We start from the raw sequence: 21648 nt of genomic DNA, 5'->3' as shown, positions 1-21648 counted from the left end.
TTTAATATTAATGTGCAACGAATATTTAAATTGATGTGTAAATAAATACGGATATTATCTTAGAGTAATAAACATTGCGGTTATTGATGTGTAATAAATGTCTTAGATAAAGTTCATCTTTTGAATCAATATTGAGATAGAAGTTTTGTTGAATCAAAATTGTAAAATTGTTTTGTTGATTTAGAGACTAATTTCTTTGTTTGCTTATTATTGTACTCATGATATAAGTTATAATATATTTTTATTTTTCATTTGTCTTTGTTAGTCTTTGTATGTTTTTGTATTTGATTCAAATAAGTTATGATATCTTATAATTCATATAAAATTATCATTTATTTATAAATACAACATTTGCATATCATTATTTATAAATACAACAATGCCATTATAGATATGCCAGATGATCTTTTGATTGGTGATTCATCCGATCCTATTTCTGATCTAATTGATTTTGTATATCACAGTGTACATTAACGTATAAAGTTGCCAATGGTTAATGAGATTTCATAAATAGTTAAGAATCCTGATTAGTGTATGTATTTACTCAAAAAATTAACAATAATAGTGACCAATAGTTTCATAAACAATCTTTTTTGCCAGTTAAGGTTTAAAACGTATCAGAAATGTTGGTTTAAATTTTAACCAATTTACAGATAATTGGGTCATCACTTTTGAAAGTTTTGGTAAGATACAATAATACAAGTGCCGGCGATGCAAATTATGTTAACATTACAACAGTAGAATCATGAAGATCTTACCTGAAAATAGTGTAGCCGGTTGATAGGAGGAAGATGAAGGGTTTGATTAACTTTTGATGAATGATGATGAGAATAGGTATGTATGACTTCAGTATGTTAATATTATTTTAATATTATTGTGGATTCTTTTTGCTAAAAGATTTTGATTACGACATTATTTGTATTATTTATATATATATATATATATATATATATATATATATATATATATATATATATATTATAATGTAACTTCAAAACTTAAATTGATACCTTTAAATATGGTCTAGATTTTAAATTGATATGTTTAAATTTAACTGTAATACACAAATTAGTTATCCATGCTTGAAACCTATAATATACTCTAACTAATTGGTTCAATTTCTAAATGTGATAAGTTAATTATGTATGTTTGTGGTTAATCACAGCTATATCATAATTATTTTATTTTTATATGTAAAATTAAACCTCCATCAGTGTGTTTGATAATCAATAATGAAGTCTATCCTTGACACCAATTCAAAATAAACTAACAATTTGTAAATGTGATAACTTAATTATGTATGTTTTTTATTAATAAAAGCTATACTAAATTTTGAAATTTTGAATATATTAGTGGCAACAAGTTTGTATTAAGTGAATAACTAAGGTTGATATTTTAATTCGAATAACACCATTGTTATGTGTAAACTTAATAAAAGTATCTCAAAATGATAAATAAGTGATAGAACAAATAAGTCAAAACAATAAAAAAAAATTATAATTCAACAATTAATTGAGGTACATAATTGATGGATGTAACTTTACATTACTTGTTGGCGTTACCAATGTAATATAGTATATAAATTAAAATGATTAACATTCTCATTGAAATCTTAAATGAACTATGTAGTTGTTATCCAAATCAATAACAAAAACTCTAGTCAACAATATTCATATAACATAAACATATGACATGCATGATAAACATTAAAACCAGTGACATAAGATTATATTAAAATCTTAAACACAAAATAAAGAGTACCAAAACTAAAGTCACCAATAAAAACCAAAATGTAAACACAAAATACCAATTACCAAAACTAAAGTCATTCAAAGTGAAACATAAATAAATTAAAGAGAATTGCAAAATGGTGCATTTATTAAGAGTCTTGAGAAATCCACGGGTCTCTAAACCTTGGGCATGACAAGGGTAACTACTTCATCACCATTGGTATTCTTTTTAGCTTCTTCACCACTCTTGGATTTGGTTGACGACATGCCCGTCTCGACCTCAACATCATAAGCTTCATCCAACTTCCGCTTGAGCTTTAAATCATTGACAGGTGAACAGTTAAGCTTTTCGTCAAGTGATGAAACACGGTCATGAATAGGAGTGACTTGATCGGACAAAGGAGTAGACGAAGCCTACAAATACAGTTAACAAACATGTTTTCGGTTTACACAGTTTAATGTTATGAAATAATATAGTGAGCGTAACATACGAATATAATTTTGAAAAATGGACGATATAAACACAAGAAAAAATATAAATCTTAGAAACAAATATATTCGTTTTTGCTAAATATGGTGTGATAGTGTAAGAATTCTTGTGTGAAAGCGAAGTATTTATACATAAGTAGTAAAGGATTGAATTTTGGGAGACTTGATTAAAGAAAGAATGTATATACGGAATTAATTAAAAACAAAAAATTAGGGAATTTCAATTACCTTAAATTATGGACGAAAATTAGGGGATGAGGATTAATTGATTTTCAAAATTTGAATTACTAAAATGTAATGTTGTTAAATTATATTATAAATACAAATTAATTAAATTAATATCTTTAAATCTAGATTATATTTAAACATACGGAATTAACTTATTAATGTAGAAATATAAGTTACTAATTTATTTATTTACATTAATATAATTAATCATCATTTAAATCAACTAAATAATTTCGTATATGTTAAATTGATTATCAATTACCGTATATCTAATATATAAAATTATAATAAAGTATGATATATTTAAATCCTGAATCATATGGTTGAAATTTATAAAAATACTCAACATAATATAATTAATCAGCATTTGAATAATTAAGTAATTGATATAAGGTGTAAAAAACTAACCTAATTACTAATTTGTTTTTTATTTATTAACATTAACACAATTTTAATATAACTGAACAACAATTATCAATTACAATATTTGCAATATATTTAATATGTTTAAAATTAGAATCAACCTCATATATTTAAATCCTTAATCGTTCAATTTATAATTAGTCAATCGGTCAAAATCCGTATTTATAGTAACCCTTAAGAATGCTTAATCATATCCTTAATCAAATGATATACGATAATTTATTAAAATATAGAAATTCCGTAATTAAATAATTTCTTAATCAAATGGATGATTTATTCATGTTTTACAGAAATTGATTATGAATCTGAGTTTATACTCCAATGGTTCAATTTTGAATGAGTCAATCGGTCAATTTCATAAATATAAAATTAGAACTGATTAAACTAAAGTTAAATCCGATATTGAACCGATGGATGATTATCAATTAATTATCTAAAATAAATTAAACCTTGTGGGAAGCCTAAATTTGTGAATGAAATCAATCAAAATAAAAAAAATTAGTTTTAAAACCTGATGATTAAAGCGACCGTAGGTAACCTTGATGGTGAACTTCATCGATGGTGGACGGTGAATTTGACAGATAAATGAATTGAAGGTAGTCATAGGTGGAACAAGATGGAACCGTCAATGAGAATGGATTATGTTATAGTATACATAATAATATAAATAATAGAAATCGTAATTAATTAATAATTATAATTATTAAAGAGAATCATTAAAGAGAATCATTAAAGAGAATTAATTTTGTCTTATTTTAATTTATTTCTGATTTATTTTATTAACATGAAAATTAGACAAGTGATAGATATACATGAAAAGTCTAAACAATAATCAATAGAAAAATGTAAAGTTGAGTTAAAGTCTATTAATTTAATAGTATAGTTAGATATGATATATTGTTTTGCACGATCGATGATACACTTATAACATTGATGATTGTAGAAGTTAGTTACTAAAATACTTCAATTATTTAAACTTCAAATCATGTAATATTTATGAATTCAATTTAGGTCCAAATCTGTCTAGAAAAACTCTTTTTAAAAAAAGCAACTCAATTCAATTTCAATATTAAAACTTGATTTTATTTCCTAACTTGTAACCTACCTAAGAGGACACAATTAGAGGTGGGCAGATAAACCGGTTAACTGAACCAAAACCGAACCGGTTGGAAATCGATTATATAGAAACCGTTTGGAATCGATTGAAACCGTAGGTTTGGAACCGGTTTGCAATTTTCATCCCCAAAACCGGTTCCAAACCGGTTAACCAAACCGAAACCGGTCAAAACCGGGTAAAAACCGATCCAAACCCGAACCGAAACCGATCAAAACCCAAACCGAAACGATTGTAATTTGGTTAAGAAACCGGTTCCAACCCGAACCGAAACCATCTTAAACCGGTTTTGATTTTTGTTAACCAAACCGAAACAGTTTCAACCCTAACCGGTTTTAAGTTTTAAACCGGTTTGTGCATCTCTATACACAACAGTGATTTGCATCCAATAAGAAAAGCTTATTGCTTCAGTTGTGTAAAATATCATCATTGGTTAGTTACAAGGTCAGGGGCCACAACGGTAATTAGTACAAAAATAGAGGACCAAATTAACACCATAAAAACAGAGACTACCCATGCAGCAACATATATATATCAATAACAATACGACGACACGAGAAAATGGTGGAAGAATAGATTAAATTGAACTAATAATAATAATCACGCTAATTTTCCGTAGAGGTTTCCGTTAATTGATATAATAATCGGAAATGAACCTTCTAATCGGCGATTGATGATTTGTTGGATTCTAAAATTGTGGCGTCGGGATCTGTAATGATGTGGTTATAATGTGAGGTGATCAGTATTATGAATAACCTGGTGACCCTGTGTTTTGGCGGACAAGGAACCACTATCATGGGTGGAAGATTCTTGCATATCGATGCAACCGCAATCACCTTCCAATGTAAGCACATTTCATTTCGAATTCAATGTGTTGATCTACGTACGCACATGAACAAGGAATTTCGTTCAATAATGTGTCCGTTTATGTTTCTTCATATAGGTTTTTAATACTTTTTCTAATTGACTTCTCTAATTTTATTATATGAATGTAAGCAAAATTATTAACTGTAAAACATATATATATATATATATATATATATGAGTATGATGTGATTAACTTATATGTAAAATCAGCATACGAAAATAGAACGCCAACACAAACTTGGCAGCCGGAACGAACTGTTGACATTGACCATTCTTGGTTAGCAAAGTCAAACAAAACAATTTTTCGTGTTCGTTCGTTTGCATTCATGAACCGTTCATAAACAAGTTCATTTATTAATGAACAAACAGAACAAGAAATTTCGTTCGCTTAGCTGTTCATGAGGTCTGATAAAAGCTTAATGGACGAACATGAACCAGACCTTATTCGGTTAGTTTGCAGTTCCACAAGGTCTGAGAGTATGCATTAGAATTAGATTTGCATATTTAAGGCTTATAGATCTTAGGAGATTGTACATTCTGTTTATTATAGCTAGTAGCCGACTAGAACGCCTTTAGTAGTTGTAATATGCGCACAGTTGCCGCTTATTGTATCCTATTTCCAAAATTGGTTTAATCTTCTATCATCTATATTTTGGCTCTAATGCCATAAACAAAACATGAGTCATAGAGTGTAGCATGTTATGGAGAAATTTGCAACCATATAGACAATAGAGTGACCATGCTAACGAACCGAGGACAGAAATCATAACTTTCATTCTCTTTGCAGGTGAGGTGAAGAAACAAAGTACATCTTCTGTTCACCTCTCCAATATTTCTGATCAATATGTTGCTTATAAGGTGCTTCCCGCTTCATTAATTCATCTGTCATATTAACTTTTTTCATCAATGCAAAGCTTTTAAGCTATAATTTGGTCACATATACACATTTTACATCAAACAGGTGAAGACCACATCACCAAAGAGATTTTGTGTGAGACCAAATTCAGGCATCATTAGCCCAAAGTCAACATGCGACTTCACAGGTATATGTTCACGACTTCATCATACATCGAAATGTTTTTGTAACTATTATCATCGTTACGCACGCCTATAATAATCGTTAATCGTTAATCGTTCTTTTTATATTCTTTGATCTTTATTGAATGTACTTGTGCTGCAGTTACTATGCAAGGTCTAAGGTCACCTCCATCTGAGGTGGACTGCAAGGATAAATTCCTGATACAGAGCACAGTTGTTGATGCCGGGACAAAAGAAGAAGAAGTAACTCTTGAATTGGTAAGTATTTTGATTTTCTGTTAAAAGTTATATACTTATATTATTGATGCTCATTGTTGCTCCCCCTGGCACTGGCAGTTCGCTAAAGGTAGTGGTAAGTATATTGAAGAGAAGAAGCTCAGGGTTGTTCTTGTTGCCAAGGAAGATTCTCCATCTGAGGAACATAAGAACAAAGTGTCGGAGAAAGAACCATCTGATGAATCTTCAGTTAAAGAAGAGAACGTGGTGGCCCACAAACCGTTGGAGAAAGAACAATCTAATGAATCTTCCGTTAAAAAGGAGGATGTGGTGAAACACGAAGTGTTGGAGAAAGAACCATCTAATGAATCTTCAGTTAAAAAGGAGGATGTGGTGCAACACGAAGTGCTGGAGAAAGAACCAGCTAATGAATCTTCGGTTAAAAAGGAGGATGTGCTGCAACACAAAGTGTTGGAGAAAGAACCATCCGATGAATCTTCAATCAAAGAAGAGAGTGTGATGGAAAACAAAGGTTTGGAGAAAGAACCGTCTAAAGAAGAGAATGCGGTGAAAAAAGACGAAAATACCCTCCCATCGCCTACGGTTAGTGATACATATATGCTCTTTACAGGACATGTGCTTTGATATTCTTGATGAGAATATCTTTCTGTAATGTGAACATGGTTTTTCTTGCAGAAAACTGAAGACAGCATGGAAGTCAAAGGTGGTTTGACCACAGAGGACCCGAAGGCATCTGGTGATCATGAAGGGAATCTTTCAGAAAATTCAAAACCGAACCCTGTAAAAGTTGTGAAAGAGGATCCAGAAAGGAAGTTGAGGTTGTTTAATCAAGTCAAGGAGTTAAAATTAAAGGAAGCTGCATTAGAAAATCAACTGAAAGAGGTTAGATTCTCTCTACATATCCTGTCGTTTACAAGGGGCATTTTAGTCATCTGACCCACCGCCCACGGCCCAATAAATGCACAAAATCATGTGCAAAGTAAGCTGTTTAATACTGTATTTAAAGATAATCTATTCTGATTATAAATACTTTTGCAGGCTAAATCCACAATATCTAGTTTAACCTGTCAGAACAGCATTATAATTGAAGCAAAAGAGGCACTTAAGCAAGAATTGGTGAGTGCATTGTATCCCTTGTCTTAGATCCTTGTTTGGAAACTATATAAATTTTTTATATTTATGTTTACTTCATAGATTGTTTACTTATTTGCAGGCTAGGAGAAGTAAGAAAGGTTACCCCTTTCTATTTGTTTTCATCGTGTTAATCATCGGTTTGATAAGCGGATACATCTCAGATCCTTGAACACTTCACAAATTTCTTCAGTGTCCCAGTAATCGGATTGTCATATTCCTTCATTCATACTTCATATTTCGAAACTGCAAAGTATGTAAATGTATATATTCCTATGACAATTTGATCCATTAGATATTCGGGATGTTATTGAAGACTTGAAGCTCATTATCCTTTTATGAGAATACATTTTGTTAAACTGATTTTATTACTTTAAAGATAAAACATAACATAAATCAACTCGTACATAAAGAAAGAAATGAAAGCCCTACACTAGTGAATCAGTTTGCAATTTGCTAAGCTCGTCAAGGGCGACTGCAAGATTACTTAGGCAAGTAATAATGTTATTACCATTGATCCTTGTTAAGTCATTTGTATCATTGCTGTTGTTGACTATAGCTTCAATCATTTCCGCATTTTCTCTCAGTTTCTCAGCCAAGTTTTGTTCATGATCCAACCGATTAATTTCGACAAACCTTGTACATTCATTTAAGCTATCTGAACTGCATTCTTCAATTTCAATGTTCTCACTTTTCAAACGCCTTGCTGGCTTTGATTTCACTTCTACTGTGTGGTTCTGAGGTGTTATCATCATCTGGGACCTTTGATTCTTCGAACCTAATGTCAAAAGTAGGCCCGTCACTTTTAACCAAAACCCGACCCAAACTAACCCGAGCCATGGAACCCTTACACAAACCTAAACCGTAGTAATTCGAGTTGGTTCTTGGTATCTAATTTTTGGGTTTCGTGTCAGCCCGAAATTCATAAAGGTATTATTATTATTTTACTTTTTTTAATGTTTTTTCATGTTATATCTAACAAATTTAAAACTAACTTTTAGTGTAGACTAAAAGACGTTTATGTTGGACCTTTTTTTTATCATTGAGGGTATGTTTGGCAAAAAAAACTTTTAGGAGCTTTTAGAAGCTTCAAGCTTTTAAGAAAAAACTTCTATTTATAAAGTCTTGTTTGGTTTAAAGAGCTTAAAGCTTTTAAGTTAGGAGAAAAAACTTAAAGCTTAAAACTTCTACTAGTAGCGTTTAGAAAGAGCTAAAAGCTTTTAGTATTTTAATTTACTTAAATAATCTTTCAAAATAAATATATTTACTATTATTGTTTTTAGTTATGTTCATTTTAGTAATTTTATACATTTTATTAAAAGCTCCAGCTACTCTACCAAACATCTAAATATATCTAAAAAACTACAGCTACCAGATATAGCTTCCAACTAGAGGTGCACAAATCGGTTTTTTTTAAAAAAACCGGTTCGGTTATTAACCGGACCGGTTTTTTTTGGCCCGAAAAAAAAACCGGTTCGGTTAATAACCGGACCGGTTAATAACCGGTTTTTGTATGTCAAAACCCTAACCGGTCTAACCGGTTAGGACCGGTTTAGAAACCGGTTAGAACCGGTTAATAACCGGTTAACCGGTTTTTTTTTTAAATAACCGGTTAATAACCGGTTTTTTTCATAATAACCGGTTTTAAAAAAAACCGGTTTTTCCATTAACCGGTTTGTTAACCGGTTTTGGCTCTAAAACTTGTAACCGAAATACGAACCGGCGGTTTGTAAACCGGTCAAACCGGTTTTTAAAAAACCGGTTTTCGTAAAAACCGGTTTCCGGTTTAAACCGGCAAACCGGTTCCCGGACCGGTTTTTTTGACCATCTCTACTTCCAACCACCAGCTAGCAACTTCCAGCTGCAGCTACTAGCTAGTTTTGTTAAACATACCCGGAACCTTTTTCAATTTTGCTTGAAGATGATTATATTACTTTAACTTTCATGTTACGGACTGTGCTTTTGGATCATTTTCTTTTAGTATTTGGTTATTTATGCTTTTTAGTTATAATTTTTTTATTTTACAAATTACAAGTGAAGATGATTACATTACTTTAACTTTTAGCATTCTACCTTTTTAAACTAATTTTCTCGGTCAAATACTCGAAAGTCAAAACCAAGGGCGAAGCTTGTATTGTGTAAATTTATGTGTTTTAATCCGAAATTTTATATGCAATGTAAATTTACACATTTTCGTCCGAAAATTTTGAGCCCGGCCACCCCTGTTTATGAATTTTTTTTATATGGCGTTTTCGTCCAAGCTTCGCGCCACTGATCGACACCCAATTAACCCAGCTAAATAAAACCCGAACCGGAATTACCGGACTGTAGAACAACAGCAGGCAGATGCTCATCGGGGTCAGGATCGGTGTCGTAACCGCCCTGGCAATCCCCAACGTAGCGTTCTATAGCCTTAAACAAGTCGGAATTGAAAGTAGCTTTCTTTGATCCTGAGCGTTTGATGTCTTTGTAATCGGAGAGTAATGAATCCCATTTCCTCCGGCACTGGTTGAGATTCCGATTGACACCCAACGCATTGCAGTTCTGGACGATGATCTTCCACTTCTGGAAAGAAGACAGCGTGGCGCCGCAGTCGGACTCAATGGCGGCAACCTCGTTCACCAGAGTTAAGGATTCCTCGACGGTCCAGTCCGGTGCCGCCTTAGATCGAGTCTCGTGTTCCATCGATTTCAATGCTGGTTTTGGTTTACCAATTTGCATGCCACAGGCACCAGTTCCTGAATATTATTTATTTAGTTAGCATAGGCCCCACAATATTTACTTTTTCAAGAACAGACATATGTAACTTAACTAATATTTTAAAAACTGTGGTCGGTTGGACCGGTTATACATGATTTTGGTAAGACAACTTGTATATAGAGCTCTGCATTTCTTACAGTTTACTAGAATATCGTACTCCCAATTTTTATTTAAAAAATGTTTTAAACTAGGAGATTTTAATATTTTTTACGATTCATATTTTCGATACTATATATAATACATCAAACAAGGGCAAATTAAGACACTCAATTTTAAGTAATTTACAACTTGTTTTTTAAACACAATCCATTCAATTTACAAGTTTGGTCTCTCATCTTTAACCATATTATGTTTTTAATTTAACTTGTAAACTAACTTCCCACCCATGATTTTTAAACGACTATAGCCTTTTCAAACGTTAATATTTCTATAAAAAAATTACACCATAAAAACGAGCATTTCATTCTCTTTAATTTGGATATGATATTGTTATAATTTTTACATTTTAAATAAATTAATATGTTACGTAGGGGTGTTCAGTGTCCAGTATAACCCGCGAACCAACCGTTCACTACGTTTTGAACATTTTGAAACCGACCAACAAACCGAAAGTAAAAAAAGAAAAGAAAGAAGAAGTCAAACCAATGACCGATTTAAACGATTTCAAGGTTTTAACCGAACCATAAACACTTATATTTGGTACGTTATTAACAAGTTCAAACACCCGCTGCATCGCGCGGGCACCTGTCTAGTTTTTTTAAATGAGCGGATAAATTGAAACGAGTAAGCATAGTAAATGATGTTTCACTAATCAACCAATTTTGTATAAGGTTGGTTTCTTTACATCTTTTATAACAGATTAAGTTCGTATTTGACTTGATCATTGTTTATGTGTGATGTTTAATTCATATGAGATGTTTATTAATGTACTTTTTGAGTAATTTTTTAAGTTAAAGTTGTATTTATTTATATGGGAATTATATGATAAACTATTTAACCCGGTTGAACCTTATGATTATATCAATTATAACCAAATCCGATACGAGTATAATATCGGTTTTTATGTCATGTTATGTGCCTTGAATGGAAGCAGAAGGTGGGAATTTACTTTGGTTTTTTTTTTTTTTTGCTTAGTTTACTTGTTTTATTGGTTTCGCATTTATATGTAGTTAAGTCGTGGGTTAGTGTATTAGTGAATTGGTAGTTTATTTCCAATTTTTAGGCTACAAAAAGCTAAACATATATTTGTTTATAAAATATGAATGAAAATGATAAATTGAGACTACATTTCTCAATAAGTTGCTAATTTGTATTCCCCAATGATTAATTGTTGAAACCACATCACGTCAACACTCAAAAAAATTACTTATAAAAGCTTGTAGCATTATTTATGTATTTTATTATTGTCAACATAGCACACGTCTTGATACTTTAATTTTTCGTTTCACATAGGTACTCAGGATGCCTCTGTTGCTTCCGTAACACTGCCATCACCATTTCAGTTATGGATTTGGGCTTCACAATTCGGTCTTTACTATTAGGCTATGCGTAGTGGAGGGGTTACAGATGGGGGCGAATTACGACACGTGATGTCCAGTCAGCAAGGGGTGGGAATTTGTTTTTGGGGTGTAATAGTGTTGTAGCCTATATATATATACACACACACATATATATCTCTCACAATCAGGATAAAGTTAAAATACAAAGGACAACAAAAATAAGAAGGGTGAGAAGGAATCCAGTCCATTGATCTTAGATTTGAATGGCTGAGATTAATTTAATAAATAAAAATTGATGGAAATGGCATAAAGGCTATAACCCACCTTTGTTGACTTTATCTCTCCACATGCAAGGTACATGTCAATTCCCCAATCATTTTAAAATGTCCATAACTTTTTCATACGACCTTATTTAAAAAAAAATTCACCATAATAATAAGTATTTTTTTATCTTTAAAATGAGTATCATATTGTTATATAAAAATAAAAAAAATTAATGAGCTTTTTTAATTGTTTTTTTTTTTTTTGTTATTCATTGTGTCTTTTAGTTGAGTTTTCATATGAATTGTATTATAGATTTTGATCATTATATTTTTCAATTGATACTCATATTAAAAACAAAAATTAAAACAAAGATTACGTCATTGTGTCGTTTTGTTCATCGTTAACTTTTAGTCATTGTGTAATACGTTCATTGTCTTTTGTTTGGATTGACATATGACAAATTCATTTAATTTGAGAAAAATAGTATTACGTTCATTGTATATTATGTTCAAGTCATTGTGTAATATGTTGTTTCCATTGTGTTTTCCGTTTCAAGTCATTGTGTTATATGTATTCACCATTGTGTCTTACGTTTTAGGTCATTGTGTTATACGTATTCACCATTGTGTCTTACGCTTTAGGTCATAGTGTTATACGTATTCACCATTGTGTCTTACGCTTTAGATCATTGTGTTATACGTGTTCACCATTGTGTTTTACGTTTCAAGTTATTGTGTAACATGTATTAATCATTGTGTTTTATGTATTTAATAATTTGTTGTTATTTTATCATTATTTTTACATATTATTATTACACAACGTTGTTATTAGTATTTTAAAAAACATAATGATGAGTTGAAAGACACAATGACGAAAAAAGACACAATGATAAACGAAAAGACACAATGATGTGCGAAAAGACACAATGGTGTGCGAAAAGACATAATGACGGAAAAAGACACAATGGTGTGCGAAAAGACACAACGACGAAAAAAGACACAATGATAAGCGAAAAGACACAATGGTGTGCGAAAAGACACAACGACGAAAAAAGACACAATGATAAGCGAAAAGACACAATGGTGTGCGAAAAGACACAATGACGAAAAAAAACACAATAATAAGCGAAAAGACACAATGGTGTGCGAAAATGCACAATGACGAAAAAGACACAATGGGGTGCGAAAAGACACAATGGTGTGTGAAAAGACACAATGACGTAATTTTTGTTTTAAATTTTATATAACAAAATCATACTCATATTAAAGATAAAAAAACGCTTGTTATTATGATGCATTTTTTTAAAAAAAATATCATACGAAAAAGTTATAGACGTTCTAAAATGATGGGAGTATTAACATGTGTCTTTCATGTGAAAAGAGAAAATGTGTACAATTACCTCTATAACTTTTTCCTTTTGGTCTCCACTTGACACATGTCAATTATTTATGGCTTCTCACCCCCCCCCCCCCTATCGCCCCACAAATCGTCGGGGGGGGGGGGGGGGGGGTCTTGTCGCCGGAAATCGCCCCAAGTTGGCACCCATTACGGATGGACTTAATACCCAAGGATGCATGTTGTGTGAACGTTGTCAAACGGTTATGAGACCGTTGTTTGTGCTACCTCCAAATAATTATTATTTTATAATATAAATTGATCTATCTTGTGTTTGTATTTTTATACCAAACTATATTTCTACTAAATTTTTTTAACACTTTTATATCACATGGATTCTAAGAATCAAAGGTTGTTTTTATGTAGTTTTCTTATTATTATTTTGAATTAATGAAATTTTATTTTTGTGTTTTTAGAAAAGTAATTTAGTGTTCATTTAAATTCTGGAAAAAAAAAATTTGGATACTTATCCATAGGTGGCAATACCAATTTGGGTCCTTTTTAATAGATTTGGTTTTAAAAAAATAAACTAAATAAAATAGGAAAATTGGATTTTAATAATCCCAACTTAATGTATTTGGCCGATAATAATCCCAACTTTGAAAATAGCTGTCACTTGTCCCAGTTTTCACCCTATTTGTTTTCATTGGACCGTCGTTAAAAAAAAACTTAACGGCGTTAAGTTTTTTCGAAATTTCAAATTGATATTTTAGGGCTTTTGATCGGAATGAGGATATGAGTCGATTAATGTAAAACTTACCTCCAAACGGTGGTCCAAACGACTAAAGGATGCTTCAATTTCGGTGTTTAAACTTTTAATTAACAAAAATCAAGCTGTTTGAAGCACCATTTCAAGTTAAGTTTTACATCAATCGATTCAAATTCTCATTCCGATCAAAAGTCCTAAAAAATCAATATGAAATTTGGAAAAAACTTAACGTCGTTAAGTTTTTTTTAACGGAGGTTCAATGAAAACAAATAGTGTGAAAGTTGGGACCAGTGACAGCTATTTTTAAAGTTGGGATTATTATTGGCCAACTGCATTAAGTTGGGATTATTACAATCCAATTTTCCAATAAAATAAAAATAGGTGATTGTCCCGAATTGGTTGTATCATTTGAGTACTTTTGAGTTGTGCCGCTAGTACCCTAATAATAAACCACGATATGTTGCACCTCGGATTAAAATTTCAATATAGTCAATAGAGCATTAGCATTTTCATAAATGTGTTAATTTGTTGGCAAAGTCATACAATCCTTCATTTATAGGTTAAATTCATACATGACATGCCATTAAGATCGAACATGATAAATCATGTTTATGGCATTTGACACCATTGTAACCTCGTGCACATATGTAAGTATATTCATTATTCATACAATATCACGAATACGCAAGGGTCGTTCTCATAGAATAGTTATTCATACAATATCATGATTTCGTTTTCGTTAATGCAAGAATTTATGTATGTGTAAACTCGAAGAAGATCTCGTTGGTCAGATGGGATAGCTACTAGAATCATGCATGGTTTTCTTTGTATAACATCATGAACACATCCATTTGTGTGTACTGTAATCGATCCGACGAACCTTAGGGCCTTTGGAATCCAATACTAGCATGCAAGCTATTAAACCACAAGAACCAGGATCTGAACCAACAAGCTCTAAAAAAATATTGATGTAATTCTATATGTATAAACTACCTACTTCAAACTTTATTTAAACTTTCTATTTTCAAAAGTTTCTTCATCATTTTTTGTCTTCTAAGAAAATAATATTTATATAAAACTTTCAATTTAATATTTATTTATATTTGATTGTGGATCTGTTTTGCTATAAAATGAATAGAATCAATTCTTAACAGCCTTTTTAATCATCTTGAAAGTTAAAAGAAAGCCAATATCAACAATGAAAACAAGCAGGCTTCAAGTCGCCCGCGACACCATTAACACAGTATTGTCGAACTTTAAGCCCGAAAGCCTTCAGCTTTCAACATCACTTTGGTCAGGAAAAGTAACACATTTGAAAACCTTGCACTTGGGACACAACACATACCCAACCTGTCATAAGTGAACCAAAGGTACAGCATTCAGAAGCAGTTTATAATCAGCCGATCATCACCGATTTGAATGGCAAATGAACTCGGCCCGATAGGCAAACCCAAAGCATTCGGGACAGATAATTGGATGGGTATGGCATTAGGTGATATCAAGTCCGTTTATCCAAACCTTACCCGCAATTTATTTTTTATCTTTTTTTACCTTTGTCTCTAGTGACAGATCAATCTACTAAATACCAACCAACTGATTATTTAGCTTTTAAATTTCTATTTTTCCTAGCAGTTATATATATAAAGATTAAAATAGTAAAAAAAATGTAACCAAGACTTGAGAGTCCCAGTAATAAGTTTTAACAAACTACGGGTATTGAGTATTCAGGTACCCGATTAATATGTAACATGTTTTACATAGAAAAAAAACGGCATTACTTACAGCTCTGCAAGATGGACATCTACGATAGATGCGATTGGTTTCCGATTTTACGTTCGTCTTTTGACCTTTACAGAAATCACAAACCAGCCATCCTCTTCCCTCACAAGGCTCACATTCAATCCCAGCATTTGCTGTTATACCCTACACAAAACATTATCATCTTCAACCTCGGTTTCTAACAAACCGAAAAGACAAAGCTGTAATACAAAACTACCTGCTGCAGTTGAATAGATGTGCAGTGCAGGCTTTGAAATCCTGCTAGATTTCAAAGAGATAAGAGGCGTCAATGGCAGCTTGATACTACTCAAAAACACCATTTTGTTCCTTTAGAAACAGAGGATAGATAAAGGTTTTAAGGGAGAATAAGAGGATGGATACACACCACCCATTAAACACAAATATCCAACCTTCTAGTTGACAACAAATTACACAATGTGCCATTGTTTTTTCATAAATGCAAATTTACTTCATTATCTGAAATAAATTCATTAAACAAACAAATTTACAACATGATCATGAATTTATTAATCAAACAACCATGTTTATTTTTAACAATATACAATCAGATAGTTTCTCAGTCAATAAAACATAATATTTGTCTGAAAAACATTTTGTGATGTTGTATGGATGTATGAATTACATGAACTGAATCAAGATTTCCAAATAATATAATATTATTGTCTATAAACAGCGGTACTGATGATTCAAGGTAGCGAGGTTTCGGTGTCTTCCAGTACTTCAACATAGTTCTTGGTCATTTCCAAATAGCCTTTCAACTTTGACTCTTTAAACTCCTATCAAGTAACCAGCATCCATAAAAAATTATATATGTTAAGGGAAAAGAGTGTGAATGTGCGAACGGATCAGATAAAATACGATATCTATAACAAGCTAACCTCAAAATCCCATTCTCCATATAAATCAGGATCAGTACTATTGGCCCAAACATATGTATAGGCTTGTAAGACCTCAGAGGCATCCTGCACAAAGACTAGAATTATCTATCTTGCGCTATTTGTTGATATAAAAGTAAATTATTTTGAAAACCAATTTCCTGTATCCAACTCTGCAATATGTCATTTAACCTTTCAAATTATTATTTATTTGTTTTTTTACAAAATCATACCAGCAAAGAAACATCAACAACCCGCTTGTCATACTCTTCGTCTTCATACATGTCCAAGATATCTATTTCTGTAGCAGAAAGCCCCATAAGAGCCTGCGCAAAATATTTGGCGACTTATATAACCGGTGTATACATGTAAGGACCGTTTATAAACATTTATGTGCTTGCTTATACTATCATGTACATAATCATCAAGAATATATTTTAATTACCACATACCTTGTTTTATAAAATGGTTCTTAACTAAATATTAATCTTTTGATACTTATAAACTAGGAGTACAAACGAGCCGAGCTAAGTTTGAAGTCGTGTAAATTAGGAGAAATCGTGTAATATATATATATATATATAATGAACATGCATGCATACCTTCCCTGTGACTTATTTTCTAGAGGTAGAATTGCGGGATAATCGCGTCCTTTGATGCTAAACCTGTGACTAGAATATTAAGCAAAGTTTTGCTAAATTAGTTGAGTGTGTGATAGATATGAATCAGCAAAACTTAGCTGTAAATAACATGAATATGTTAGGATTTGAATAAACAGAAAATACAAAGAAGTTGGATGATGATGATGATAATAATAATAATAATAATAATAAGAGACAGAGACTGACTAGCCCATCAAGGACCGCAGGGGATACTTGAGGGAGAAGGTTGAGGAGGACTCGAACGATGTCGTCAGCTAACAGGCTGCCGTAAACGAACACCGTATGCTGGTTGTTGTTACTGCCACCACCGCTCACTCCCACCGAACTGGAGTTCAATGACGCCATCAGTTGAGAGACACAAGTTACAATTACAAACAAGTCAACAGATATCCCAATTTATTTATTTGGCAATCACAACCGACTATATTAATTTATTCATTTTATTTCTTACTATAAATTTACGCCATGTTGCTCTGCACGCATATAATGTGTTTATGTGTGGGTTATTGGGTGGGTAAAAGTGAATTGGATTAATTTTGACATTATTTTACTAATTTCGTGAAAATAACGTTAAAAGTGACGGAATGTTAATCAAGCATCATGTGGTGACTTTGATAGACGAAAGACAAAGGTGCATGTACCAATCAGCTGGTGTCCGAATGATTGAGTGTTTGAGTGTTATGTGACATATGTCCAAGACTTGATGCAAAACTACTATCGAGCCGGGGGTCTCACCGGAATCAGTCTCTCTATTCCTAGGGGTAGAGGTAATGTTGTCTACATCGTAGCCTCCTCAGTACCTACCATAGCTTTGCTATTTGTGGGATTTACTGAGTACGATGATGATGATTCCTTACTATAATTTTTTTTAAATAGAGAAAATCCCTGAAATAAATTATATGGAATGGTTATGAATTGTTGTGAGATATGAGAGTGGAGTAGGAATGCTCTAAAGTTTTTCTTTAGCCGCCGACACTTTAAGACTACCAACCAGCGAAACTCGTGAACCACTAAGATCTTGCCAACTATCATATGCTTTTGTCGGACTGGCGAAATACGAGCAAGATCCGACATAATTGTTAATGGAACCCACCTAGGCCATCTGAATATTGCTAAAAAAAGTGAAGGTCAACATCGAAACATTGCCGAAATTGAACATCACTAATTGAACATCGTTGGTAACTAACAGCTCCGTCGGCCGGCGAAAGCACGGTTCTAAACCGTTCAATGTTCCGTTAAATATGTCGATTTATGTAACAGCTCTGTCGGTTCTTTAACAAGTTCGGTCAGACCGACTAAACCATATGACAGTTGGCAATATCTTAGTGGTCCACAAGTTTCGTCGGTTGGCAGTCTTAAAGCGTCGGCGATGATGGTTTTAGACTTTTAGTGACTATTTTGGAGATTTTGTGAAAGAGATGGCTAAAATTGGAAACAAGTTGGTCAAAGTGGCTATTTTGGGGTTTTCCCATTTAAATATATCATCAAACATCCAACCTTGCCTTTACTCACCGCCGTATCACCAACAACCAACGTCAAACGTCATTACGTGAGGAGAGAGATGGGCGCCAATGGGGAAAGACATCATTTGGGTGATGGTTAAAGTTTAAGATCGTAAGGTCTCAAGTTTGAAAATTGACTCGAGAATTTTCCTATAATAATGAATTTCCCTTCATGATGGTGTTACTAGGTGAAGTATAAATTAACATAAAACAAAGTATAAAAAGGTAATTCTACTATTTGTGTTTGTGTTGTGTTGGAATTTAGAAACTGTATTTTTATTTGATTAAAAATAAATAATTAAGGGTGATTGATAAGAGTGACGTCATCTCTCGGGATAATTTAATACTGATAAGAATATAACTTAGATAACAATACAAAAACAATAAGGCCTCGAGACAATGTTTTTACTTTTTAATTGAAAGGAGCACCCGATATGATTGATTTGGGGGTGGTGGTGGGGTTGGTGGGGGGGGGGGGTGTTTTAAAATACTAAAATGGCAATTGTCCAATGTTGAGGTGACTTAAGGGATATAGCAAATGAACATATTATATTCAATATTGTTTCGTGTGTAATTATTTATTTATTTATTTGGTGTATATTTCTCAAAGTGTAACTTTCTATGCATGTTTAATAAAAATTATCTAAAGGGGGAACGAGTCATATGGGTTGAAAGTCATCCCGAGTTCTAAATCATTTTCATCAAAGAATAGATTATTATTGTAAAAATACCGTCTCTGTAGTCCTAACTAACAAAGTAGCGGCTTACAAAAAGACTTTAGGGGTATACACGTCCTTTGCTGCCATTACGTCAGGGGTATACACGTCCTTTGCTAGCTTTATGAAGTTGGGAGGAAATTCCTGTTCAGGAGCCCCACAAACCTGAAAAAAAATGCAAATTAGTGTTTCTGAAGCGGATATACTTTATTCAGCAGCTAGAATTAGTATTCCAGTCCATTTGACTGGTTTTCACTTTTAGCTAATTTTGAATCATTTGAGTTGAAACAGAACACATATCAACCGATTTCATAAGTAAACGGTCAAAATTGTCACTTGTAGATAAAATCTAAGGAACATTCGAAAGGGAACATACCAGGCAGAGCCAACCAGGAGGCAAGTACTCCTCTTTTAACTTCCAACCAGCTGGCTGCAAGTTTTCATAGGTGTCACGTTACATGTAGCTATAAATAACATAATTGATCTAATGCACATTTTTGACCAAATGCTAACTTAATATTAAATCATCAACTTACTTGTCCACCAAAATTGAGTATAACAACCTTCACATCCTCGCCGATCCCCATTTCACTCCTCACCTGTAATACATCATAAGAAAATTAAGATTGAAATAATAATGAAAAAGACAAATGTTGTTATTGTTACAAACCTCCTTGCGTGATTTGTGCAGCCTCCTTACAACCAAAGGTACATCAATAACGTCCCTAAAAGCAGGCACTAAACAAGAAATTTTGCAATAAAAATATATCACTTACAAGTTACAACATAAAGAAGATATTTGGGGGGGGGGGGGGGTCAAGTAAGAAGAAACATACTTGGGCAGTATCCAGGCAACCGAATTAGGAATTCACAATGTGAATAGTCCTCAGCTATCTGTATGAATTATCAAACAAGTAGAGACAGACTTAAAAGACTTAAAACACAGAAAATGATAACTCACAAATAAATCTAGACCTTATATGTCGTATAGCATTACAAGAAAAGAAAACAATGATGATAGAAATCATCAAGAACAATACCTGCCAAACGATAGACCTATGATGATATCCAGCAGCCATAACATATTCTGCATAAATGAAGTCCCAACTGCAATGATAAAACATAAAATTTAACAGATAACATGAGCAATGGAAAAATTTTTTAAAATAAACTTTTCATTTTTGTCGATTAATAATGGTTACTTAAAATTGGTCCACAAATCAAATGTACTTGGTCCTTATAAAAGGGCATTTTAGATAATTTCAATTACCTGAAATTAGTTACACAAACCGACCGTATACCAGCATCAGCTGCTGCACGACATGCAACCGCAACAACATCTGACACCTGTTCCATATAACAATTTCCACATAATGCATAAGCAACTTAAAAAACTTAAATTAAAATAACAAATACTTGAAGTTCATTATTAGTTACCACTAAGTCAGCCTTGATGGAATTCAGCCACTTAACTTCTGTAGCCAAAATAGAAGCACGCGGTGCAACAGCCGTCTCTGAATACTGTAAAACCAAAAGACATACAACAATAAGAACTTAATACTAGAAAAAAAATCATGTTACAAAACTTAAAACACCTTTTCCAACGAAGCGAGTCGATCCACAGTCAAAGCATCAGCTTGAACAGCACCACAGTCCAAAACCAGCTATAATGGTATAATCAAGTCAAAACACTAATAACCAAAACCTATAGTCACATATATTCTTAGCATATTTCCAAAATTCAGCTTCCGAAGAAAAAGTCTTGGCGAGTCTATTTCGGTAGTGAAGACAAAATCAGGTGCACCAGTTACCACATGAACATCATGACCAGCAAGAATTAGGGGCGAACAACCTACCCAAAGCTCAAAAAATAAAAATAAAAATAATAAATAAACAAAAAATCTTCATAATTTATCAAAGTTAAACTTTTCCCATTGTGAAATTGCAGATAACAATAGATGAGGTGGACCACAGATATTGATTATGTGTTTATTTTATCTTTTACACTTTTTAGCGCCAAAAATAACTATTTCAAGTAAAATTAGTTCCTCAATTAGTGGAAGCAATATTAAATTTTGCCCAAAATCCAAGTGATTATTAATTACTGGTAATAATAATAATAATTCTTAAAATAGCAAATAATCAGTCTCAAAAAGCACATGCAAACTAAAATAAGTAAATATTTAATCCTAATCATCTCAATTAAACC

At 32.5% G+C, this 21648-nt stretch overlaps 4 protein-coding genes across 4 annotated transcripts; 1 reads left to right on the top strand and 3 right to left on the bottom strand.

Moving 5' to 3' along the window:
- Window positions 1–4779: 4779 nt before the first annotated feature.
- Window positions 4780–7800, top strand: LOC143576494 (uncharacterized). Its single transcript, XM_077060570.1, has 8 exons — window positions 4780–4828; window positions 5639–5709; window positions 5813–5894; window positions 6032–6147; window positions 6226–6708; window positions 6802–7008; window positions 7165–7242; window positions 7340–7800. Exons 1-8 carry the CDS (start codon window positions 4780–4782, stop codon window positions 7427–7429), a joined length of 1176 nt encoding a protein of 391 aa, XP_076916685.1. The 3' UTR covers window positions 7430–7800.
- On the bottom strand, window positions 7686–9942 carry LOC143576489 (uncharacterized). The gene is made up of 2 exons (XM_077060567.1): window positions 9579–9942; window positions 7686–8035 (listed from the first exon to the last, which is right to left on the bottom strand). The coding sequence occupies exons 1-2, from the start codon at window positions 9940–9942 to the stop codon at window positions 7686–7688; spliced, it is 714 nt and encodes a 237-aa protein (XP_076916682.1).
- Window positions 9943–15910: 5968 nt separating this feature from the next.
- Window positions 15911–16944, bottom strand: LOC143576493 (AIG2-like protein D). The gene is made up of 3 exons (XM_077060569.1): window positions 16793–16944; window positions 16563–16646; window positions 15911–16460 (listed from the first exon to the last, which is right to left on the bottom strand). The coding sequence occupies exons 1-3, from the start codon at window positions 16877–16879 to the stop codon at window positions 16371–16373; spliced, it is 261 nt and encodes an 86-aa protein (XP_076916684.1). The 5' UTR covers window positions 16880–16944; the 3' UTR covers window positions 15911–16370.
- A 2543-nt stretch (window positions 16945–19487) lies between these two features.
- Window positions 19488–21292, bottom strand: LOC143576488 (L-arabinokinase-like). Its single transcript, XM_077060566.1, has 9 exons — window positions 21035–21292; window positions 20877–20960; window positions 20710–20786; window positions 20480–20546; window positions 20276–20333; window positions 20110–20177; window positions 19976–20038; window positions 19816–19869; window positions 19488–19604 (listed from the first exon to the last, which is right to left on the bottom strand). The coding sequence occupies exons 4-9, from the start codon at window positions 20516–20518 to the stop codon at window positions 19488–19490; spliced, it is 399 nt and encodes a 132-aa protein (XP_076916681.1). The 5' UTR covers window positions 20519–20546; window positions 20710–20786; window positions 20877–20960; window positions 21035–21292.
- Between the last annotated feature and the right edge of the window lie 356 nt (window positions 21293–21648).

Source organism: Bidens hawaiensis, unplaced genomic scaffold, assembly GCF_021521415.1.
Source record: "Bidens hawaiensis isolate Kalapana, Puna unplaced genomic scaffold, B.hawaiensis_p1.1 tig00028227_1, whole genome shotgun sequence".
NCBI lineage: Eukaryota > Viridiplantae > Streptophyta > Magnoliopsida > Asterales > Asteraceae > Bidens > Bidens hawaiensis.
This window is presented reverse-complemented; position numbering and strand designations above follow the sequence as displayed.